This window comes from Melospiza melodia, chromosome 2 (assembly GCF_035770615.1).
Source record: "Melospiza melodia melodia isolate bMelMel2 chromosome 2, bMelMel2.pri, whole genome shotgun sequence".
In the NCBI taxonomy this organism is placed as follows: Eukaryota; Metazoa; Chordata; class Aves; order Passeriformes; family Passerellidae; genus Melospiza; species Melospiza melodia.
The window spans coordinates 83,734,855-83,761,013 of record NC_086195.1 but is presented as its reverse complement, the minus strand read 5'-3'; the positions used below and the strand labels follow the sequence as shown (position 1 = coordinate 83,761,013).

General features: G+C 40.7%; 1 protein-coding gene across 2 annotated transcripts in view; it reads left to right on the top strand.

The window, feature by feature from the left end:
- Positions 1-24,624, top strand: part of KATNAL1 (katanin catalytic subunit A1 like 1) — a 37,626-nt gene extending 13,002 nt beyond the window's left edge. For both annotated transcript variants that reach the window (XM_063149111.1, XM_063149110.1), the window contains 9 exons: positions 3,226-3,386; positions 5,326-5,494; positions 12,162-12,286; positions 12,792-12,897; positions 17,373-17,531; positions 18,390-18,516; positions 19,475-19,609; positions 21,935-22,061; positions 23,548-24,624. In XM_063149111.1, coding sequence (XP_063005181.1) covers positions 3,226-3,386; positions 5,326-5,494; positions 12,162-12,286; positions 12,792-12,897; positions 17,373-17,531; positions 18,390-18,516; positions 19,475-19,609; positions 21,935-22,061; positions 23,548-23,746 — 1,308 coding nt within the window. In that variant the 3' untranslated portion in view covers positions 23,747-24,624. The remainder of the gene's footprint in view (positions 1-3,225; positions 3,387-5,325; positions 5,495-12,161; positions 12,287-12,791; positions 12,898-17,372; positions 17,532-18,389; positions 18,517-19,474; positions 19,610-21,934; positions 22,062-23,547) is intronic.
- The last annotated feature ends 1,535 nt before the right edge of the window (positions 24,625-26,159 follow it).

Sequence of the window (26,159 nt, the reverse complement as noted above, 5' to 3'; positions counted from 1 at the left end):
AGGGCACTCTGACTGACTATGGTCACTGGTGCAGGTGCACTGATTAGGTGCACTTTATTCCTGCTTAAAGAATAAAGGGTAAATTCTTCTTATTATTATTTCAAACACATTTTAGTCAATCTGTGCTTTTGTTGTTTTTTGCTTCATGCCTGTTTCATTAACATTTAGTAGGTCATCTTGTGATTAACTTAATTAAGAAACATTCTGTGGGTAACTCATGAAGAGGTGTCATTATAGGAGCTATACCCTCACTCTGTGATCAGACAGGGTTGCAGGATACCTGGTTAAGGAATCTTTTATTTTCACTTTTTAAAAGATCGAGCTTGTTCAATAGCTAACACTAATTGCAGGTTTGTAATTTCAGGTTTGGAAAACTCTTAGAGATAAACTTGATCAGTTTTCTTCCACAAAAGAAAAATCCCACACATTATTTGTATTTACCAAGGCACAAATGCCCACGCTTATTACAATGGGTATAGAAGTACAAGCTCTAGCATAGCAAATAAAAGCTGGTGATGGAGAAGGTATAACAGTTGCCAGATTATGAAATACAGAGTTAGAACCCTGAAATGGGTTTTGTAACTACCACTAAGAACGAGTGAACTCAATTCTTGTTCACTGTGTTTTATACCCATACGATAGGATGTGTTTTCTGCTTGGTTACTGGAAATTCTTGGGGGTGGCATGTCAAAACAAAACTGTGGGGCCATCTCATGGGCTGAAAGGCTTTTTGTTGGGCCTTCCAACACCACTCACTGCCCAGGGGAGGTGATGGGGCTGGTAGGGCAACTGTAGTGGCTGTACCAGAGCCTGCCTCTGGGGACCAGGCAGTTTCACATGGTAGCTGAATCCAGCTAACATCCTGCCATGCCTAGGGAGGCCAAGCTCTTCCCTACCTTTTCTTCATTCCATCTGTGCCAGCTTCTCTCCCTCCTCTGTCCCCTGTCCTGTTTTTTTTCCTGGGTTTTACCTGATCACAGGATGGTGTGCATGTGCAGTTTGCTAACCCAGCAGAAGTGTCCTTTATTTTTTTTTTTTGGCCTCCCTCCCAGGCCATTTTTTGCAATTTTACCAACCTGTCTTACTGTACTGAGATGTTAGAATTGAATCCAGAAGAGCAGGGCAGTGTGGCTGGGGAGAAGTGAAGGGAGTTTTTTTCTATTTGGCAGCAGTGAGCTGCTAATTGGCACATTATCTCTTGAAACTGCTTAAACATAAACAACTTAAAAGTATTCTTCAGGCTCTCTAAAACCTGAGCTGGTGCCTCCTAAGGGATCTGGCACATAATGGTGTGTATGATGGGGGACAAGGAGACTGGGTGAGTCTAAACCAGTGATTTTTCCATTTGCATCCTTCCTAGGTTGCTTCAGAGTAGCAGTGATCACTGAAAGACACTGCTCTGTCAACTTCATAATTGTGGCACAGCCTTTTTGGCCCATGTCTGGGTTGTTTCTCAACTGCAAGGAAGTCTTTCTGCACGGGTTTCATCTGAGTCAGTTTCTTTAAGGCCTCTAGGAGTTTATGGCTGGTTTTCCTTTGTGGTCCACACGCTGAGGATTCCTTGTTGGTTGATTTGCCAGGTATTGAATAAGAAATAGGGTGTGTATTTCAGAGTTTGGTCTGCTCAGGTCAGGTTAAGAGATGGCTGGCAGACACTAGTCTGTTTTCATCTTCCAAAGCATCAAATGGTCACTTTCCCTCAGTTTTCAGATACCATCCTCTTGCTGGTCCAGTGAGGTGAACAACAGCACACTGGCTGTTAGTGCTAGAAAGTTGTTTTCCACCAATTTCTCTGCATGTGTTGGAAGGCTGATAGAATGGATCCTGTCAGTACTCTTGGAGCACTGGAGTAGGAAGTGGCTGTCTCTCATGGAGTGGTGCCCTGGAGGATTTATGCTGTATCATTCTTTTGTACCTCACAGCAGCTGTTTGGCTGGATTTATTTTTGGACAGGAGGGATGTGTGTGAAGACAGCTTGAAGGAACCAAGTTAGTAATCAATCACATTTGTAACTCAGCTGGAAGCTCTCACATTGGGGAATGTGTCCACTGATTGTGTGATGAGAAAGCAAAGACAGCAAAGCAGGGCAGGAATAATCCTGCCTGAGCTGGATGTCTTGTGTCTTTGGAGAGATACAGTCACCTCATCTGGAAAGAGCAAGAAGGCTGCTTTGCCCTGTGAAATGATCAAGATCTTCCTGTACTTAAGGCTCTTTTTGTATAGATGTTCATAAACCTTCTGGTAAAGTAAATGCAGTGTTTTGAGATCTGTTCAGGGTCTTGGGGGTTTACCCTTCTCTTTCCCTCTGTCCATGCCAGTATCTCACTGATGACACTCACATATATCAATAAAATCTTGGTGGAAACTCTCAAGCTGGAAGGAAGTCATAAGGATCATTGAGTCCAACTCCCTGCTCCTACCTAAAACTAAACCACACGACTAAGAACATTGTCTAGACACTCCTTGAACTCTGGCAGACTTGCTTCCATGACTGCTTTACTGGGGAGCTTGTTCCAGTGACCGCCCTCTCAGTGAAGAACCTAATGTCCAATCTGAACTTGCCCTGGTGCAGCTTTATTCCATCTCTGGTCCCCAGGGAGAGGAGATCAGCAGCACCTTCTCTGCTGCCTGCCTTGAGGAAGTTGTAGACCACTGTGAGGTCACTCCTCAGCTTTCTCTTCTCCAAGCTGAACAAACCAAGTAACCTCAGCTGCTCCTCACAAGTCTTGCCCTTTCACCATGTTAGTTGCTCTCCTTTGGACACACTCTAATGTTGTGCTCCTCACAGAGTTCATTTTGTAATATTATATTTTAATGATTTGGCCAGTTTTATAACTAGGACATCAGAGACTGTAATCAGAGATTTTTTTATGCCAAAACAGTAGCACATTGCTGCAGATCTGCAAGAGCACCCTTACTAGTGTGAAAGCACGTGTGCATACACGTCAGCATGCACACACAAATCCAGGCATCAGCATACATTACAGCAGAGTGATCACTGTGTTAGCAATCCTGTCTGCTTGGGACATTAACAAGCAGGAAAATGAACTCAATTGTTTATGCTGCTGTTAAATGTCTCTCATCAACCTGATAGGTCTGGGGTTTGTGAATAGGAAGTCTTCTGAGTCCCTGCCTTTGAGGTTCTTGAGGTACTTTCTGTGTTTGTTTGGTTCTTTTTAAAGTTTGAATTGTAACAATTTTTAAATAACATACGTGCTTCTCAAGGTCCGACAAGAATTAGTTGAAGAATATGAACAAGTTAAGAGCATTGTCAACACTCTAGAGAGTTTTAAAATGGACAGACCTCCAGATATCTCTGTATCCTGTCAAGATGAGCCTTTCAGAGATCCAGCTGTTTGGCCTCCTCCTGTTCCAGCTGAACACAGGTAAGGAGAGGCTCAAGCAGAGTGGGTGGAATAAAGGTGGGTCACCATAATTTTATATTTGTTTGTGAATGCTTCTGTAACATGAAAATCACATTTAATTTACGCATTTATTACATTTAATTTATTCACTTGTAATAAGGAGTAAATATAATTAATTGAGAAAAAAGTATTTAAACTACAGTCGGATTTATTTCTGATATCCTAAAGAGAGTCACTCCTTTATTCTGGTAGGAGTAACTAAGTGTGTGGAACTAGAATCTGCTGCAGAGGTAAGTGGGCTTTTGGTGACATGTTCTCATGTGCAAGGAGAAAACTTTTCCATTTCAGTTTATTTGAGCAAAAGAATTAATTGATGACTGAGAAGTCTGTAAGGAGCTGGAACTGAAGGATCTTGAAGGACATGGTGGTTAGAAATCACTCCCTAGCTACAGATAGTTCAACCTGTGTTTAATCCATTGGTTAGTTTAATTGCTAAACATGTTCTGTTACGCATGGTATATCTCTTCTCTAACCATATTTAAGGTAACTTCAGTTAGCTGATAGATTTCTTAAAACAGATCCTTGTGCATTTTCTGAAATCCCTATTTTCAACCTAACAGAGCTGGTTGGAAACAGATTCAGTTTACAGACAAAAATAGCATTTATCATGCCAATAGTTTTTTAACATAAGAGCACAGAATTTTAACATGTGTATACTCACATAAGCAAAGGAGCAAAGTAAAATGAGAGATCTTGGTTAACGGAAAGAAATGCCAAGTTTATTTATAACTTTCTGTGCTTCATGATTATCAAAAAGATCTTTGTTTTTAAAAAAACCCCAACCTAAGAATATGTGTAATATTATATTAATGCTGATTACTTTTATGAGTGGTAGAAATAACTCAGATTTTCTGTGGTAATGTTATGTAAAGTTCAAGATGCATTTATTCTTATATTTTCCTTAGTGGTAAACCCTCAACAGTTCATCTGCTTCTTTTAGGCTGAAATTTAAATCTTGTGCAAATAAGTAAGGAAACTTAGGCACTGTTCTCTCTTGTTAAGTTTAAAGAAAATGCATGAAAAGCAAAATGTTGCCATTGTATCCAGCAATGTATTTAAGAATGTGCCTAATTTAAAGCATATTCCAGGAAAATGTTTTTGGAGTTAACAAATTTTGAGTTACTCAAAACAAGAATCAGTACAAGATTCAATAGTGGACACTTATTAAATTTGGGTGGCATTCCTGGCTGTTTATTGTACTTTTGTATTTCAAATTCAATCCCTGGAGAAAAATGACAATGACTTCTTGTCTTAAAACCAAATTCTTTCTCCTCATTCTACTGCTGTGTACTCTTTGACATTGTGGGTGATGCACACAAATATAGGTGATTGCAGTTCAGCTCTGTTTGCTTTTGCTTTCAAGGCAATTTTTATGTTTTGACATTTTCACACAGGGGAATGAAGTCAGAGGTAGGCGGATTGTTTAAAATCCTCCCTGTTTTGTTTTGGGGCCTGTCAAAGATTTTAGCCACCTTTTTTTTTATGTCTCTATTTTAAAAATCTTTATTTTACCAGGAATGTCATCTATTTTTTGTAGAATTTGTGCATGTGAATGTAGCCTAATATAATCTTCTGGCTTGGAGTCAGAGGAATATTCGATTTGACGACTTTTGCTAAATTGTTTCCTCTTTTGTTACAAGGGTGTTGGTTTGTTTTAAGACTGATTGGGAATACTGATCTGATAATGTTATTAATCTGTTCTTTTGTGTTTTTTCTTCTTACTTTGGGTATCAGACAGAACCAGGAATGTGGTTTTGGATTTGTAGATACAGGGAAATAAGGCTTAGGGTCTTGGCAGCTTTAGTAATAATGTACTAAGGCAAATTAGAATCTATCCTTCTTAATGTTGCTCTTTTTTTCGCTGTTTTTAGCATGTTTTTGTTGTGGTTGCTGTTGTTAGGGCTCCACCTCAGATAAAACGTCCCAACCGAGATGGCAAATCTTTGAAGAAAGACTCCCCAGGGCTGCAGCCGCGCGGGCCCGCGGGCAGAGCACACCTGGTGTCCAAGGGGGAGAAATCCTCCGGCAGCCGCGAAAGGGAATCCAGAGCCAGGGCAAGGGATGACAAGGTAAGAGGTGGGAAAGAACTTGGCAGGGAGCTGTTGTGCTGCAGCAGGTGGCAAAGGGGAGCACTCTTAGTCATTTAATACAGATAATAAAATTCACAATAATCACTTGTGGGAAAACTTAGTGCTTTCTTTTTCCCCACGATCAAAGCTTGTATAGTGGTGACATTTATCATTATTATTAATAATAATAATAATTACACCAAATTAAGAAAAGTTTATTATTAATAATTACACCAAATTAAGAAAAGTTCTGTCGTGTTTGCTCCATCTTGGTGTAACATTTTTGAGGAAGGGAAGAATAGTGTCCTGTTGCTGGGGGTTTCTTATTCTTTGAGTGAAGACCATGGGTTTGTCTCTAATCTCTAAGTGTCATTCAGGCATGTAGTCCCTTCTCCTCCTTTCCCCCCATATTTGGTGGGTTGTATTTTTTTTGGTTTGTTTTTTTTTTTTTTCCTTCCATAAAGGAATCCAATACAGGACTTTTGTAAATGTAAAGATATTAATATAAAAAGTGCAAAAATGAGACCAGTGCCCTTACCTAGACTTGAAGCATTATGACTGGAGTTCCACAGTACCATTACCTCTGCCATACCATAGTATAATGTAGGCATGCCTAGGAGTTCAGAACAGTTCCATAAATGCATTGATGGTAGGTAAATCTGTGCCAAATTATTTGAAGTTACATATTTGAAAATAATATGAGGGAGAAGTATTAAAACCAAACTCTAAGCAACATTCATTTTCTCTGGTTTATGAAAGGGGTATTGTATTTATTATAGTGTTTAGAAAGAAGCTTCTTGGAACTGTTTTGTTTTAGAAGTAAAAGCAATGAATTAAACTAGTCTAATCTGGAGATACTTTCTTCTGAAGATCCATGAAAAGGGAGCAGTGCTGAAGTGAAAGAAAAGGAGAAACAGTGATTCAGTATAAAGTGGTGATGTCAAAACCAGGACTGTTTTGTGGCTGGAAAAATGTCAGTGTGCAAATCGCTGTTTCTGAGACACTTGTGTTTTTAAATTTAACTGTGGAGTTAGTGCCAGGAACCCAAGGACTCTGTGGTGTTTATTATACAAGCTGAGACTGTTCTGAAGTGGCATTACTTTCCTGACAGACAAAGATACAAGACATGCCTTCCTATGGAGGCACACAGTATTGTACAGATCTTGAGAGATGAATAAGAAAATATTTAGGCCAGTTTTCTTCCAAAATTTGGTTAGTTCCTTTGTGACCTTTCTATTGCACTTCTTGACAGCTTAGGAACAACTTGAAGATATGCTTTTTCCATCATAAATTGTTTTCTGATACACAGGAAAACTATTAAGTAATCCTAGCCCTTATGACAATCAGAAGGTAGGGCCAGGCACATTTTCAGCAGTGCCACTGAGTGACTGTACAGATCAAGCATTTTAGAAATCTCTCTACCCTGGATCAGTAAGATTTAAAATAACAAGTGTGCCTCCTGCAAGCTATAAAAATCTCATGAAGATCTGTGAAATTATTGAAAGATTTGCCAGCTATATGGGGAATTGGAGTCATGGTGTGTGACAGGTTCACCAGATGTGCTTGTGTAAGGCAGCCTTCAAAGTCTTAGCTCTAATGAGGGTGAACTCTGCTCTCCAAGCTTTCCGGTGATGAGCATTATAGGGCTTTACTATAAGGAGCCTACAACAACATGACTTGTATAATACTTGTCTCTGGGAATAATGTGATTAGCAGTACTACTGCTGTGAGGTGCAGGAAAAGTCATGGAGGTGTTCCATTTAATATGGTACATTTGAAACACTGCTCTTACCCGAATAAATTGGTCACTAGGTGGCAGAAGGAAAATATGTCTACTCCTCAAAACATTCCAGTACATGTGCTCTTGTACTCCCCTTTGTCTAGCTCCTGGGTGGTTATTCTAGTTCCTTTGTCTGGGATACGTGACTGAAAATCACCCGAGGTTACAAATCCACATGTGCTATATAATGGTTCTTGTAAGGGATCCATGATTTGCCTTTGAGAAAGATTTTGAATGAAAGAAGAAATAGCCAGGTGTGGGAAGAGGAAGAAGTTAATGCAACTTCCTATATTTTGCACAGACGCATGAAAATAGGTTTACCTTTCAGTTTTATCCTTTCTTAGTTTACAAGTGTTTGTTCTTCAGTTTCTGAGTTTGCACCATCAAGCAACTTTGTTCTATAGACTGCTATGTCAAATCAAAGAGATTTGGCAACTTATCATGTTCAATTAAAAATAATAGGGCAAAGCTGAAGCTTTAAATTAAGTAACCAGGTATCTTTTCTCCTACTAAATGTTTCAGCTTTGTAGTTTTTGGGTTTGGGTGCAAGGATAGGACTACTTAGAGCATGTCATGAACTATCCATTTCCTAAGACATTGACTGCAGTGTAATAGGTTGTGTGCTGTCCTGCCTATAATACCACAATGTAATGCATATTTTTTTTTCAAGGTAAATGTAAGTATAGCACATATATTTTAGAAATGCTCTGCCTCAGTTGAAACAAATGCTGTCTTTCAATGTTTTTCCTCTCTAGACCATAACATCTTTTCATTCTGACAGTAACCATCTTGGGATAGGTAATTTTAACCTAACTATGCCAATAAAATTACATTTTTTAGTGCTATATAAATAATTTTGAACTAAACCCACCAGATTGTGTCTATCCACTAAATCCTTATGTGTCTTTTTTTTCCTAAAATACTGCTTTCAAGTTGTTTTTTTCCTTCTTAGTTCCACTGGAAATTATTAGGCTTGTTCTCAAGGTACCTTCTGCTGAAGCATTACCAAGAGTTTTAGCTTCTGTTTAATATTTCAGTTTAAAGAGGCAGCATGAATGCTATTAGTATGTCTTTTAGAAATTGCATAATACCATATCTAAGTAGTGGAACACTTTTCTGGGAGTACTCTTTAGATTATTTTAGACTGTCAGTGGATAAAGACAGTAAATATTATGAAGGATATGAAACAGCCGAGGGCTGCACAGCCATGTCAGTGAAAGGACTTAAAAAATTAAATTATTTTTGATTGATTATCCTCCTGTGCATCACCAACTGTGACATGAGATGAGATAGTTGCATTTAGGTGAAAGCACAGACCTCCGTGCATTGGGACTGGAAGGCTGCATAACCTCCACTGAAAACACTGAAAGAACTGTTGGGTGAAATTGCAGGGCTGGGAGCACATTTTTACAGTAAAATTTACTTAGTTTGATGCTGTCTCATGTGAATGGTGAGTTGTGTTGACATTGCCTCTGTTGAGAAGAGGAAAGGAAAAATGATCCAGGCAACTAGAGTTGTTAATTGTTATATGTTTTACAACAAATTTAGAGTGGATGAAAAGCGAAAAGCTGAAGACTCGGAACTAATTGAAAAGTGGAATAGAGTGAAATATGGTTTCTTAAGCAAAGGTGTTGCCTCTGCCAGGATTTCTTTAGAGTTCTAGTTAATGTCCTTTAGAAAGAAATCCATCTACCCAGATACCACATGGGAAGCAATTTGTTAATCTAGTGTGTGGTGTAGAGGAATTTAAAGTGGCAGCAAGGGGAAAGTAAACAAGCAATACTGAAAGGAGAAGTGGCAGTCAACTGGCAAATAATTTTTGACTCTTATTTTGTATTTAAATTAATATTTTTGTGCCAATTTAACTTGCCACAAAAAAGAGACATGCACTGAATTTGCTCATGACACCAAGTTGGGAAGCACCATCACCACAAAAGACAAATGAGGCTGTTGCACAGGAAGAATTGGATGACTCTGTGTTGGAATAATGGAAATGGGATAATGTTTAGAGGTGCAGAACAGCAGGCTGTGTTCCTGGAAACTGTAACAAGAGTTTTTGCTAGAAGCTGGGAACTCAGCAGTAGAGGAGAAGACAGATTTGGATGTATCAGCAGAAACTGGACCAGGCTGAACTTCCATTTGGCACATTACCTTTTCCTGGTGGTGATGGGAAGGGCTGGCTGCTTGGGAAGGGGTGAGGCACAGTCAGGTGCCACCTTTGGCTTTGGCAGTGAGGGGTGGAGGCTGCGTGTGACAGTGGTTATTTGGCATTTGTATGCAGTGGGAAGAACCTGCAGGAAGGCAAGGTGTCTTCAGAGTCCAGTTCTGGCCATTACAGCCCTCAAGATTATTCTATGTGATTAATCTTCTGAGATTGCCTTGAAGGGGGAGCAGTATAATAATGCTGTGGATGCAAATGTAAACAAAATCCCAGATTGTTGAGGTGTTCCCAGCAGAGAGAAGAGATACCTGTGCCATTATAGGGGGGATCTGCTGAGAAAACAGCTGGAGTATTTTGTGTACAACCACACTCAAGAAAGATATGTTAACATTAGGAGGGAGAGAAAAAAAAAAGCATTGACAAAGTGAATGGGTAATTATGTTCAGCTTATGTTCCAAAAGGAGACTTAATTTGGTAAATGAAGAGAGAGCACATAAAGCCTGATGCAAGTGGATCAGTGTGGAGAACACACCAAGGAACGAACTGCTGAAACTATTGCAGAAATTTAGGAGTAGGAATAACATCAATTTTGGAAACAAGGTTTTTGTTCCAGTGTGTTAGTGCAGGTCTAATAGCTCTCCCTGATGGAAAGGACAGCTGATTTCTAAATGTTTAAGACAGATATTGGTTGCCTGAAATTATGAGATGGGATTGCCAAGGGTGGGAGTAGATTTTTGCAGCCCTGTATACCTATCTGTTGGCATACCCTCTTAGAGAGAAGCCATCACAGTAACTTTATTTAAAGCTATTTTGTGAAAGTAGTACCCGAAGAGATGACTGGAAAAATTATGCTTACTCCTGCTGCCTAGTTTCAGGTGACATTTTAAAAAAATCATTATTTCTAGTCTATGCTCACTTACCTGCTGACTGAGAATTGCAGGTTGGACCAATTTGGGACCAGCATTAACAATCGTATTACTTGTGAAAACTACAACTACTTTAAATCTTGATTTCATTATGGAACTGGGGGTAAAAAAAGAAAAAAAAAAAAGAATAGCTCAGTGTCACTCCAGTGAGAGCCGAGGTGATGCTGAGAGCATGTCTGCCCGCTGGCCGCCCTTCTCCATCGTCCCGCTGGCGGGACGTTCCGCAGGGGCAGGAGAGGCAGCGGTCTCGGGCACAGCGCGTCCCGCGGGGCCGGGATCGGGGCCGGGATCGGGGCCGGGATCGGGGCCGGGATCGGGGCCGTGCTGCCGCCCCGGGGCTGCCGGCGCTCTCCCGGCCCGGGCCTTCCTTCCCCGTTTCATTTGTGGGTTTCTGCTCCGCCCCGCTGGGCCGCGCTGCGCCGGCTGCCCCCGGCTCGGGGGCTCTCGGGTGCCCCGGCGTGTGCCGCCCTCCCTGCCCTGCTCTTCAGCTCCTGCCTTAACTCGGTGTCACTCAGGAAAAAACAAAACCCAACCGCAACTAGATAAACCAATTGTTCTGTGATGTGCAGAAAAATTTTTCTGCCAGGAATGCCAGTCCATTGCGGAACAAGAGGAGTATGTAGCAGACAACAACTGCCTTTCATTTCATTGTCCTGTTTTCTTGTTCTTACTAATTTTTTAATGGTTACATTTGGATTCTATTTTCTCTCTCCTTAAATCTTGAAAACTCCACAGGGTGTCTTTTTACCGTTTCTGTTTTACACCAGACTACTACATTTTTTACACCAGCTTTCTGCTTAAACACAACTCTGAGCTTCGTTTCCATTGCAAAAAGCTGAGTTAGAAGTACTAAACAACACAAGAGTTCGCTTGGAAGCAAGAAATAAAAGTAGTGGGAAGAGAAACTACTCCCTCCCAAGTCGTCGTGGGCAAACGGCAACTGGGAGGGGTGTAATCGCTGCCTTTTTGTTTTTCCACTGCGAGGTTATTTGTGTGTCTCCAGCTGCCTCTCAACCCGCCTTCGTCTAGGACGCTTTTGTCCAGCCAGCTGGGATTCTTTAACTTGCTGCTGATAGTGTTTAGAAGCTGAGTTAAGAGTCCTAAAGTAGCTCCCTGCTCAGCCCCCTCCGTTAAACCAGCGCAGCTGCTTTTCAGGCACCCTGAATGGTGGGAGGGGAAGCGATTTCCTTCAGAACTGAGAGAGGAGGAGCGTGAGCCCCGATGCTTCAAAGGGAAAATGTTACTTCACCCCCATCGGCTGAACTGCCCTGTGGAAGTACTAACCAGAAGCTCGGGCCCACTTGGGACAGAGTGTGGCTTGATCACTGATGTAGCATTGGTGTGTTGCAAAAATTATTGAAACCTGGGTGTCTTTGGAGCTTCTTTTAGGGCTTTTGGTGCAGCCCTTAAATAAACACAACCTATGAAAAGCATTTTAATTGTTTTTGAAGCTGGCATGCAAATGAGAGGCGAGACATGGATAGTTTGTAGTTGAGCAAAGCAGATATTGCAGGGCAGGAAGGCTTTAATGAAACAAAGGGAGAGAACCTTGGTTTTCCTCCATCAAAGACAATGCGTGTGAAACTTCCCTGTTCCTTTTCAGTGATGATAGTGTCAGATGTTACTTCTGACAGGTGGCTAGTGTAGCACCTTCAATATGTGCTTTGGATGCTCTGGTGTTCAGCTAGTTGTGACACAGCCACCTATGTGGGGCTGTTCCTGCATTCATACCTTTGGTTGGCCAGGAAGTGTGTCAGTTGTGTAATATTCTTATGGGTCTGTATGATTTTTCACTTCTAGGGAAAGAAAATACCCCAGGAATTTGGTGATGGGGATATTCCAAAATTTGATGGAGCAGGTTACGACAAAGACCTGATCGAAGCTCTTGAAAGAGACATTGTGTCAAGGAATCCAAGCATTCATTGGTATGAGGATTTTCCCAATTCAAGTGTTTTTGCTAGTGTGAGAAAGGAGAGAAATTACCCATCTTGAAACTCCTAAAATAGGGAGACAAGATAATCTTCTACAGACAGGCAAAAATGAGATCTTTTGCTTTAACAGTTTATTAATTTGATTAAAGTTAAGTTTTTGATGCTAATTGATATTAAGTGCAGTACATTCATTACAGGTACTGCTGAAATGAACATATGCTCCAGAGATCTTTAAAGATACTGCTTTGGTGTTCACATTGTCCAAAACAATTTTTAATTAAGCAGCTCTGGGTAACTTGAGTTGAAAATAATTTTTTCCCTGTCTTCCAAAAGTGGATTCAATTTTAGGTCACAGTATGATAGGAGTGCTCTCATGAGGCATATGCTTGCATACTAAAAGAAATGGTACTAAGTGAAAAGCTTTTCTGTTTCTCTTGTATAAAAATAGAAGAAATAGAGTTCTATGAGAATCTTATACAAGTTTCTTCATCTTGCACAGGGATGACATAGCAGATTTGGAAGAAGCCAAGAAATTATTAAGAGAAGCTGTTGTTCTTCCAATGTGGATGCCTGATTTTTTCAAAGGGATCAGAAGACCTTGGAAGGTGAGAATTTATGTGATGTTTTAGTAAATGGCAAGCTGTAGCTATGTGAGACTCCTGCTGCAACGTGGATATCTGTAGCAAGGGCTAAAAAGAAAAGATCATGAATTTGTTTATTAAATCCTCTCATAATGATTCATGTAAAAGGCACTGAAAGAAACAGCTGGAAGTGTATCTGGCCCTTGGACTAAACAGTATTTTCTGTTTATTTACTTACTTATAGCTTGTTGCTATTATAATACTTTCTATATGCCAACCTGAGGATGTGAGCAAACAGATTATATTGACTGAAGCATAAATGCTTAACAGACAGTTATACATAGGCTTATGGTGTCCAGTTGTCATCACTTCCCAGAAGAAAACAATCCTTGGACTGTTTTTCTCCAATGTTTCAACTATTTCTCACTCAGACTGCAAACTGCAGCATGCATGGTAAAGGAAGCAAGGAAAGAGGGGGCCAGTCTGGTCTAGATTTGCAGCTGGGCATAGTTGTAGCTGGAGTGGGAAATTCAGAGTAGGAGAAGGAGTTGCAGACAGGGCAGCAGGAAGGATATAGGACTGAACTAGGCTGACTGACCAGAAGTGAGCCCAGTCTGGGCCTTGCTTAGAGCTAAGAAGGAAGAGGAGGGAGGAGTTTGGCGAGCATTTCTGTAAACAGCAAGCTGCATTATTTTGCTTCTAATTGATGCTTGTTTGGGGAATAACTAGTCACAAAACAAGGCTTTTTTGGTTATTGAGAAGCATTACTGGGGAAAAGAGACTTGCAAGTTGTCTGTTGCTCTGAGTGTGGAAGGAAGTGGCGTGTGTAGGGAATGCTGTGTGCACGAGTAGTTTCCTGTTCAGCGTGCTGGTTCAGCAGCGTGTGTTGGATCTTGCTCTGCTAACACTTGTTCTGTCTTTTCCTGATCGGTCCTTGTGCTTCCCTGGCTTATACCTAGGTCAGACTCAGCAGGAGCTGGGAGATTGCTGCTTGAGAGCTGCTGCAGAGTTTTAGTGAGTTGCAGGGAGGGAGCCCAAACATATACTCAGTGCGAACCTGGCCCCAGCCTTTGGAGTTAGAGTGCTTGTGGTCAGTACCAGTGGCCTTGTGGTTAACCTTAGGGTTAACTGAGCCATCATCTTGGACAGAGCCTAGATGTTGTGGGTTAAATGTGTAGGGTGATATTTTAGTGTATTTTGAACAGCTGAATCTCTTTCTTCTCAGCTTAGAGGAAGTTGATCCATACTCTTGTTATAGACTATGGGGGCCCCATCTGTCTACTGTTCAAAATCTTCTAACGGAATAAAGATCTGCTCTGCTTTCTTTTCGCCTGTTAGCATGCATAGAGGAGGCAGTGGCCATCTGTCTTTAAGGCAGGTACTTCAGCAGACTGCAGGAAATGTGAAAAATGCCACTGACCTTGTCTCCAAGTGCTGTGGCAGGGGATAAAGGAGCAACAGCTTGGTCCTTTAAAGAGTTACAGTCTCCATCTCTTTGCACAAGACTACCTTTTCCTACCGAGCAGTGTCACCTCTGAAAACCAGGTGGTTGTAGACATGGAAAAGATTCTAAGATTATTTCCTCTCTTCAGTCTGAAATGCAAATTGATTTCTGACAAGGCTATGAAGAGTCTTCATTGTTAGCCTTTTCCCTGGTGACTTGTGAAGCTGTAACTCTCATGAATTTATTTTTCACACAGAACAGCATGTGTTTTCCCTACTGTTGACCTCTGACTGTGCTATAAGGATGAAAAGTATTGAAGGGAAGGCTGTTTCTTGCAGTAATCAGTGTAGCAGCAGGCATTTGTTGAGCCTAGGAATTCAGGACAATAATTCAGGGAAAAAGGCAGCCGAAGCTGGTTTTGGATGCTCAGGCTCCCCTGAGAACAATTCCCAAGACAGCCCTCACAGTTTGTGCTTGTATTCAGAGAACTGTGCCTTGTCTGAAGGAGCCAGCTGTCTTCCCTGATTCAACACAGGTGCTGTGTAGTTGCAGCCATGGGTTTCTGAGTGTCCATGGGTTTGCTCTTTCTGTTTCTCTGAAATGTTTTGTGCCAAGAAAGCCTGGTTGCTCACTGTGCTTCCCACTGCTCTGTTAGTGATTGTTACAACAACAAGAAGTAACCCTGCAGTGATTTCATCAAAACACTTACTCCCTGCGGTGCATTTCAGCTTCTTATTGGAATACTTTGGATTAACAGAGCCTTAGAAGAAGAATAAAGAAGTCTTTGTGTTTGTCAAGGATTTTAAATAGTAAGTGGCAGCCTCCTAGTTTGCAGAAAGAGCAACTTGATCCTATGTGTTTCTGTTTGCAGCCATGCACATCTTGTTTTGCTGTGAACTCAAGTTCTTTTTTTTTTCTTTTTTTTTTTTTAACTGATATTTCTACTGTCTCTATCCCCTGAGACCTTACTTTCCCCCTGCTTTGCACCTGTGTTATGCACATGTATAATGCCACCAGTATCACGTTCAGGGTAATGCTTCTTGTAGTACTTAGCAGGAGGTGAAAAACAATGGATGGGTTTCAGTTTTTGCATGTGTACCTGAAGCCAGGATTTGACCTTCCAGAATAGTGGAGAATTGAACCAATATCCCAAAAATGTCATTACTTCCCTATATCACCAGGTCCTGCACTAAACGCAGTTTATCAAACACATGCTTTGAATGTGATTTGAATTGAGGTGAAGTTTAAAAAAAAATATTAAATGAACATATTTGAAGCTCAGAGAGAGATGTAAGTCATCTCTGACCTGCATATTACAGGCTGAGTAATTTTCACCCAGTCACTCCAGGGCTGTATTTGCAATATTGCTGTAATATCAGTATAACTGTGCAGCATCTCAAATCAGAATGTCTGAGTGTTCACGGGGAGAAAAGAGAGTCCATTTGCTTTTTATGCTTGCTGCTCTGGAGCTTAGGAAGCCTTGGACAGCCTGAGGAGTGACTTTGGACTGTTAGCTGTAGAGATGGCGTGTGAACATTTCTGATTTAATTTACCGATGAATGTATGTTGAGCTTGCATTAGCTAAGTATTAAATGGCAATAAAGGTATTAAGAGTTAATGGAAAATGGAATACAGAGAGGCTATTGCTTTTGAATGGGACATTTTTGAATAATTGCATTCCCGGTTGATTTGTTTTTATAGATCTCTTCCATGTCATTCTTTGTGCTTTTTGAAGTAGATTTTTGTGAGGAACAGATGAAATCTAATTTGCTATATGGCTTGCATTTAACAGATATTTTATTGCTGCGGCATTTTATGTAAGTTATTAATTGCAAAGCACATTATGATGTGCAATTCTAACACTAGCTAATTTGATTACCCTTGCAATACAGTACAATTTTAGGAAACTCTTGTTAGCATGTAATAAGATCTTGCAATTGGGAGGAGAAAAAAAACCCCAAGCTGCTTGAGCACTACATTTTCACTGATTTACTTAAAATCACAGGGCCCTATACTAGCACAGTGCAGAGCATGGAACAGTGTTTTGTCCTTCTCTAGTGCTGCTGCTGAAAGGGTTGGAAAGACTACCCATAAAGATGGCTGTACTTAGTAGTATTATCAAGAGTGATTAACCCATTCAGTAATACAATCTTAACATGAGTTCTGAGAGAACTGTGTGTAAAACCAAAAAACTATTTGTGTAATGATGGGTAAATGTGCTGAGCTGCAGACATGTGTGCTTCTTTCTTTCACAGACCACAGATGGAAAGATAGTCTGATGATGTGGATATAAGAGTTGTTTGTAGTTTAAAGCTTTCTGAATAATCACTGAAATTCAGATTAGGCTTTTGTGGGACTAAGCAGTAGTCCACATGAGCCACAGTTGCTTATCTGTAAAATAGGAATAGCAGTGCAGTCCAGTCATCCAGCATGATGAGGATGGTGTTTCATCCAGAAATTGCTATGATGCAGTAGTGTGGTCATAGGAACATTGAGATCGGGAGATTAAGCAAAAAACAAACTGATGTGTTCAGTGAATGCTCTCATGCAAATGTAAACATCAACCAGATTCATACATATTGTCAGGATCTTTTGGGAAATGGTTTTTCTGTAGAAAATTTCTCTACTGAGGAAACACAACTTACTGCAAAAGTATTTTGGTTTCTGTGAAACTTTCTCGTGAAGGGGCCTTTGTTCCAAAAACAGAGTTTACCATCTTCATCTGCATGTGCAGCTCCTTGTGAGCTGGGAATGGCCTAAGTTCAAGTCTAGACTCTGATGCTGAGCAAGGCTGTAAATCTCTTGTCCATTTCCTAGGTATTAGGACAAGCAACAGGTACTGGCTTTTGTGGTTTTGACTCCAGTGGAGTGGTAAGAATGGCAGAACACTTCCACATTGTCCTTAAAAGCAGGATACTTGTTTTCTGTTTCACACTGAGGAGGATTATGTTATTAATTTTAATCCAGATCTTGGTTCATATAGAGGTGTTATGTAAAGTACCAATGACAAAGTTTTCTTAATTTGTTGTTCATTACCTTTGTTCTCACCTTTCAGGGTGTGCTGATGGTTGGTCCTCCTGGCACTGGCAAAACAATGCTAGCAAAAGCTGTTGCTACAGAGTGTGGGACAACATTCTTCAACGTGTCCTCCTCTACACTGACATCTAAGTACAGAGGCGAGTCTGAGAAGCTGGTCCGCCTCTTGTTTGAAATGGTATGTCCTCCATGACGTGCTCTGGGGGCTCATTCAGGTGAGGAAGGACAGCACTCTTGGTTTCCTGCCTTTCCAGTAGCTTGCTGAAAGCATGGAGTTCACTGAACTGACACCCCCTCAACCAATTAGAAAAACATAATTTCTGGGTTACCACATATGGTGTGTTACTGAGGATTAAGAAGGAAATGCTTCGTCACCCATATTTAGGATAGCATTTTCCAGACTAAATCAAGAGTCGTGACCTCAACAGAAATTCAGTACTTGTTTGGTTATGGGGTAGCAATCCCATGTGAAGTAGATTTGAAATTGGAAGGGATTTGGAACAGTTATTCTAGAAGCCATACATGTTTTTGTTCTGTTTTTATTCTGAATCATGGTCACAATCCCCTCAGTGAAGCTGTGGGTGCAGTCCGTCATGTAGGGTGTGTGAAGGACATGTCCATGTAGGCTACACCTCTGGGACCCTCCCTGCACTCTTGTAATATTCACAGCTAAAACCTGAGTCTCTTGGGATTGCTGAGCTCCCTTCTGTCCCTTATGCCTAACCCTCACCAACCTAAAACCTGGATGTGAAAACTGCTTGTATTGTGTCAAGAAGAGTATCCTATTGTGGTAGTGTTTCTTTTCCCCTTTCCAATGTCATTTGCTGGGGCAAGCCAACCAACACTGACCCAAGGAGTACAATTCAAAGTGTATAAACCTCGGCATGTGACAGTTTCTAAATGAAGGTTTGAATTCCTCCCTTGTGACAGTCAGGGAAGATATGTATGCAGTATGTCCAGCAGGGCTGGGTTGTGGTCTGATGAGGGCCTGTGCTTGCTGAGCAGCCTTAACAGTGATGTTTTCATTTGAATAAAGGCACGGTTTTATGCGCCAACAACGATCTTCATTGACGAGATAGATTCCATCTGCAGCCGCAGAGGCACGTCTGACGAGCACGAGGCCAGTCGCAGAGTCAAGTCAGAGCTGCTTGTGCAAATGGATGGTAACAAGGACTTAGATCTGGCTTTGGGGCTGGGATGCTGCTTCTTTACAGGTGGGAATGTAAGAACTCAAGCCATCTGGAAAACCTGGCTTTATGCATGAGAGAAAAATGAAGCACAACTTGAGATGAGTGTATTTTTGGAGTGTTCAACAACAGATAACTGAAAAGGGTGTTCTGCTTTATTTTTTCTAAAATGGCTATTTTTAGGGTGACTTGAAAGCACATATTAAAGAGACACAGACTGCACGAGAAGCAGATAATGGAGATTTGTGCAGTTTAATGCAGGTATTTAATTTGTATTCAGTTTAAACAAAATTCTGCCCTTTGCTAGACTCTCCAACTGTGGAACCCCATTGTGAGATCTGCTGTTGCTGTATTCTATGATGGCAGCTAATACTACCCTTTTAAGTCAGATGTAGTACCTGTTTTGTGCAGGTGCACACAGCAAGCATGACCATCTAAGGAATATTGTATGGTGTAGAGGTTTGATAGCCACATTTATATTGCAGCTATCATGAACTGCTGTATAAACTGCTGTATATAAACTACTATTTTAAATGTTCTCAAATTTGCAGGTTCATTGTGGTAAGCTCAGGATAGAAAAGCTTTTGGTCTCTTTGCAGTCCTCACTTGGTAAGCTGAGTGACTCCTGTTTCTTCTATGAGCAGACTCGACAGAGATAGCACTGTCAGTGGGACTAGTAGGGCTACACTCACATATTGCTGTTATTAGCAGTGTCCAAGAAAGCCCTCCCCTTACTCAGCAAAATAATGAACTGTCCCTCTCTCTGTAATAATGATGGTCTTGTGACACCTAGCTATGGGAAGTTTGGAAAGGACTATAGAGAGCTTTTGCTTAACTTTGTCCAGGCTATGTTTGTCTGTGCAGTCTTTCTCAGCAAGCATCTCCATCAATAAGAGCTCTGGAGTAAAATTGCTCTGAACTGTTATGCTTGCAGGGGTAGGTGGTGCTCTGGAAAACGATGACCCTTCCAAGATGGTTATGGTATTATCTGCTACAAATTTTCCCTGGGACATTGACGAAGCTCTCCGACGAAGACTGGAGAAGAGGATTTATATACCTTTGCCCACAGGTGTGTTTGATAAGACCATTTTCTTTTCCTCTCTATACAAGATGAGTTTAGGATAACTGCAGGACTGTTGTGCTTGTAAGGAATCCTGATGGTTTTGTGATGAGCAGTGTAATTCAGGGGTTAATCATTTGTCTGGATCGCTTTATTTTTAAAGAGTGGAAAAAAGAGAAATGCTGCTTGCTTGGGGGCTGAAAAACAAAGAACTGTGGCATTTCATTGCAAGCCATTGATGGGTTCTTATATTTTGAAAGAGAGTTAGTTTTAATGAGCCTGGAATTATTTTAAATGTTTAACAGTCAGCCCTTGAGTGATCATCAAAGGCAGCCTTTGGACATGTTCACAAATATTGCAAATGCACTCCATGCCCTTGCAGACAAATGGAAAGAAGTAGATCCATGAATTTTCACTTACAGGCTTAGTTCATTGCAAATCACTGCTTGCTTGCCTTTATTACTGTGCTTCCAGTCACTCAGAATGCAGCAGGCTGATTGCTTTCCTGCCCTAAGACATCTCAGCTTGTATTGTCTTTCCTAGCTGTCATTCACCTGTCCTATTAATTTTGAGATTCCTATCACTTGAAGTTTGCATAGCTCCCTTTCTTCTTGGTACAGTGGATGCCTCATCTGCCTGCATGAGCAGTCAAGATAACAAGATGCATGTCCATGGTGACAGTGGTTGTGATTGAGTTTAGCAGGTCTAAGGACACTTAATAGTTCTACAGCTTGTCTGTGCAGCTTACAGGCAGTAACAGCCCCTAACAGGATGCCTGTCTTTATCACCAATTAGTTTAAAATCCTATCAGCTCTTCCTCTTGTTTCTAGTTAAACCAGATTGTTTTTTAACACAGTGTATTACACCCTGGACAACATAGGAGATGTGATCTGGTTTTATTTCCAGTCTTAGTTTCTGTTGTATCTGTTCTGCAAGTAAGAATGTTGTGCTACTCTGGGCAAGTCTTAGTGATGCATTTATAACTGAGTTGTGTGATTTGATGTAGTCAGGCATTTTAACTGAAATAGTGGCATGGTAGCATGTATGCACCTGTGTATTGTGGAATTTGATGCAAGCATATATTCTGTAGTGTTTAATTTTCAAAATGCTGCACAGACTTGCTACGCCCCACAGCAACAATTAGAAGAATGTTCTCTGATGCAGGATACTCCCTGCAGGTATACTCTGTGTACATTGTGCCCTCTAAATAATAAATCCCCATTTTATAGCTAGTGCCAGTTGTGTGTGATGGATAACTCTGTGCTCTTGACAGTTCTGCAAAGCACACAAAACCAGCAGCTCTAGAGAAGCTTTCTTTTTTCTTTTGTATTTCTCCTTCTGCAAAAGTTAAAAAAATAAGAATTAGGGGCAACAATGAATAAAACATAATGTATTTTATTGGACATTTCTTTAAGACGTTTAGCCTTTCCTCCTGCTACTTCTGTTGCGGTTGTCCTTTTTTATAGGTCATAAAAATTGATCACTTGGGGAATAAAGATGCTGAGCTGGCATATTTTTCCTGTACAGTGAAAGCCAAGAAACCAGTCATTCTCTTCTTTCCCACCCTTGTGCACAGTAACACAGAGCCCTAAGCTGTCAAATTCCCTCTTACAAGCTTAGGCTGCTTAACATGTGCACCCAAATGCACATATGCACGTGCCCCCTGCAAGAGGAATGGTTAATTGACTGCATAAGTGCTCATTTACTCAGCTGGTTATCACTGTGTGCACACTGCATCTGGGTAGGAAAGTGGGATACCAAGACATTTCTATCGAAAATATATTAATATAGGTTTATTAATGTGTCTGTTTTCTATCAGACTTCAGCTGATTTCTTGGGTCCCAGCTGAATAAACTGAATAAACTGCTTAAACATATGCTTAAAGTTCAGCCTGTTGTTAAGGGGTTTGTGCTGTCTGAAGCTTTTTTAATAGAATCCTTATTGTAGTTATAATGAAACCCTATGAATAATATGCAGTCAAACCCTCGAACATGGAGTGGATCCAAAGGGATGCGAGAAGAAACAGAAATTTGTAGGATTGTGCTTTTGTGCCCTTGGGTGATATGTGACCAAATGCTTTATCACCTGAGACATAACAGACGTTTTTAGTGACAGATCACTTTGACAAATATCTCTCGACCATGCTGTTTTATATACTGCATTTAACCAAATACTTTACTATATTTGATTGCACACTTCACTATGACTTGTTCTCTCTCTTTTCTTATATTGAACTCTTTTGTTCATACTTTTCACTGAAAAATCTAGGTTGTGTTTATATCTTTTTTTAGTGCAACTCTTGCCAGTCTTCAAACAAATGTTTTTACATTCTAGCAAAGGGCAGAGCAGAACTACTGAAGATTAATCTTCGGGAAGTAGAACTAGATCCTGATATCAGCCTTGAAGAAATTGCAGAGAAGATTGAAGGCTATTCTGGTGCTGACATCACTAATGTTTGCAGGTAACACATTGCCCTTAATTTGCAAATAGAACTGCATGGGAAGTCATCATTTGCATTATCTGATGAAAGGCAATACCCACTCCAGCTGAAGCCATGCTCACAGTGTCTGTGTATTAGGCCCACATCTATTTACTGTATTCATGTATTACTGTCACGTGGAGTGGTCCAAATACCATGAAGTCTTTCTGTGAGATGTGTTTTTCTTGGATCTGAAGTGAAAAAAATTATCTGAGCTGATCTCATGTTACAATTGGCTGCATTTACGTAGTTATCTGCATTTGTTAATGTAGTGCAAAGCAGATTGTTGGGTTTTTTTTTAAATCACATTAGTTTAAGAGCTAGACCATAATCCAAAAAAAATCCTTTCACAGAACACTTCTTTGGGACTTCTATGTGCTGCATGTTTGGACAGCCCCCAGTGCAGCTGAATCTTGGTGTCTCCCTGAATCTTCTAGGTCCAAGGGGGACATAGATTATAATATTAGCATTTAATTTATTTCTGTCCTGTTCCCACAATTTATCTCATTTTTGACAAATCAGTCTTTTCTGGTGAGGGGTAGATATTTGAAGAAACTTATCTGAAGGAAGTCTATGTCCCTTAAGAATCCTGTCAAGAGAAACTGATCCTGCAAGAGTATGGCTTGGGAATCTTTTTTCTTCTCCCCCTGCTGCCTTCCTGAAAATATGAAATCACTCCATGGATTTGAAAACTCGGTGTGTGTCACGTAGTAGTGAAATTACCTTTCTCCCTAAGGCTTGTGTTATCCCTTGCTGGGAAAAACCCAGGGAAAAAGAAAATGTAATTTCAGACTGCCTGTGGGCCACAGTGTGAGAAAATGAGCAGTGTTCTTCAAGCTGGTGGGCCAGGCTGGCAGGATCTGAGCTGGGGAGGAGTCACAGAACAGGCAGAGCATGAGGAGCCACAGGCACCCATGGCCTCAGCACTGCAGGGCCATGTGATGCTGTGTCTGTTGCCTCCTGCTCTGCCCTTCACACATCCAGGTGCTATGGACAAGCAGGCAGCTCAGCTGGGCTGCACTCTTAACCCTTGCTGACTGTCCTTTGGGGCTACACTGCAGGGAGAAAGTTGAAGTCTAAAAGAAATGCAGTGTAAAAATCCAGATTACTTTAAAAAAAAAGTCTTTTGAGTTTGTCTCCCACCCTGCCCTTTTCTGCTCTAAAGCTGTAAAATTTCATCTCCATGAATCATTGTAAAAGGTTTTCAGTTTTATAGTTTTAATTATCTCTGCACATTTACCATATGCTTAAATGGGTTTTGGTGCCAGTGCATTCTTTATGTTGAATTAATGTAGTGATCTGGGAACATGGAAGCTACGAAAGATGTGAACTGCATCTTCTATGGTAAATAAATGCTGTCCTAAGTGTTCCTGCCAGTGGTTTCTAGCAAGAGTATACAATCAAAATTCATAGGCTTACAGCACATTCTGCTAGCAATTAGCTGCCATGCATTGTCCTGTATTTTCAGGGATGCATCTTTAATGGCAATGAGAAGACGTATTAATGGCTTAACTCCAGAAGAGATTCGTGCACTTTCTAAAGAAGAGCTTCAGATGCCAGTTACCAAGGGGGACTTTGAGCTGGCTCTGAAGAAAATCTCCAAATCTGTTTCTGCTGCAGACCTGGAGAAGTATGAAAAATGGATGGCGGAGTTTGGATCTGCTTAATCTCAGTGACAGCTTTCCTTTGCTGGAGTTTTATGGTTTTTGTTGTTCTCACTTTCAAAATAAGTTAGAAATCTTTTTAAAGGTTTAATAAAAGGTCTGCCTCTGCCCTCATCCCACCCCTTTCTGCTGACAGGATCTTTTAAGCTGTTTGCCTTTAAAGGGAATGAGCACAATAATGAGCTGATATTGTAAAAGATATTTTATCTCTGAAGTAGAAAAATAAGACGAACAGGAAGGGAAAAATCATACTTCTGAGGGTAGTCTTTTTAATTTTCAAATGAAGAGCAGTGTTACTTAACTCCCTCCTAGTCATTTTTTTTATGGCTGGAGTCAATAAATCAGCTGGGGGATGTGACTCCAGAGGAACAGACAAGGGCTTGATGTACCCCCTGCTCTTAAATGCTGCTTCTGCCTCCCTTGAATGTGGCATCCAAGTTATTATTCTTTCTCTCTGTGCTCGGGTATTCAGAGCAAAGCCTGTGGATTAATTGGCATTGCACAGAGGAAATGAGGATCAGTTTTCCATCAAGACATGGGCCTGACTCTCCTCTCATGTACTCTCATTTGGAATTGATGTCACTTCAGACTGTTATCAGTGTTACTTGCAATGACTTCTGATGGGAATGAGAGGGAAAGCAAAAGGCATGGATTGTTGTTAGTCTGGTTTATGCTTGTTCTCTGAACATAGTTTGAACCTGTTTGACCAGTAGGCACTTTGACTTAGGTTATAACTTGCACTTTTATGCTTATATATCATCTTGTGCTTTGTCTGTGCTATCTAAATGTAATTGTTATTACTATTATTATTATTATTATTATTATTTTAGTACTAAGAGTTTAATAAAGACACTAATTTCAAGGCTGTATTTAAAACACAACGCTGTCTTTAGAACAAATGGCTGTGAACTTCCACTTCTGATTAAATATGAACTTTTTCCTAGCATTACTAAGCAATGGGACTTTTACCTTTTTATGTTGAACTGTTCATGCTTAATTTTGTTTTTTGTGAAGGTTTCTTAAAAATGTATAAATATTACTGGTTTAGTAATATTTAGAAAATAATCTGTATGATCTCATTTATGTTCTTAACTGTTTCTTCCCTTCCCTCATACAAGTGCAGTGATGAGAAGTGCTCTAAAGTCTAACGTGAGGAATCCTCTCTAGAGTATACCTGTCACACTGACTGTATGAACTTTTCATAGACTCAGCCTGTGAAGTTTTCTTGTGGTAGGAATGTGAAGGAGTGGTCAAACCACAGATTTACCGAGAAACATGCAAGCTCTCAGGTTTTAGGTGATGCTGTGAGCTAGGCTTTAAGTATTTTGGTGGATGTGAATTGCCCTGCAGCTTGGTAGGTATTCCTCCCTTCAGCTCTCTGTTTAGACTCCTAGCGGCACAGACAGATATGATGGAGTAAGAAACACACAGCACCCTTTATTGAATGGGAATGTATCATTGTTTGCTCCTTTTTGTTAGTCCTCAGAAGTTCCCAATAATGTCAGTAATTCAGCACACTGGTCTCTTGGGCCATGACATGTTAACACTAAGACAAAAAACCTTAAATCACATACTTAATTTGCTCAGGGAAGTGGTAAAATCACCATCCATGGGAGTGTTTAAAAAATTGTAGATGTGGCACATGGGTACATGTGAACATTTTGACATGTCAGTGCTGGGTCAGTGGTCAGATTGGATGATCTGAGAGGTCTTTTCCAACCCTAATGATTCTGTAATTCCTCACAGGGAATAACTGGACCTTTATAAAGAGAAAGCTCTGAAAGTATTGCTATGGACCCTCATTTTTTCCTTGTGAAGCTGTAGGCGGCCACTGTTGTTCTTTGTTTGTTTGTTTGCAGTAGAAATTAGTAAAGCTACACAAATCTTTTGTGGCCAATACCAGATTAGCACTATGGGGTCTCTCACTAAAGAGGCCATTGCTGCCCAAGGAGCTTAATCTGCACAACCAAGATGTAGAAGGGAGTTGACATGAATGCCAGTAACAGCCCTACTCAGCTGCCCAAGAGCAGTGCTGGGATTCAGCAGTTGCTGCTTAGTAGGGTCTGAGTTCCAGTTTGCTCAGCTTCACATTGCAATCAGAAGTGACCTTCCTACTGATCAAAGCACAGCACTTGGTAAAAATGTCAGTCCTTGGCTCTTTGATGAACCTTCTACCTTAAGGCATTAAACTTCCCTCTTGGCTGTTAAGCAAAATTCACTGTACTGGGCTTTCCCTTTAGTAGGAATTATTCAGGTGCTGCAGTCTTTTTCTCTAAAGGTCATGGTTTCTACCCCAGAAATGTTTTTACTGTACAGGTCCATTCATCCTTTACAGCTGCAGAACAGAAAAGTGAAACTTTTCAGGCAGTAGATGTTTATGATGGTTGTGCCCCAGAATTACTGACATGACTTGGCC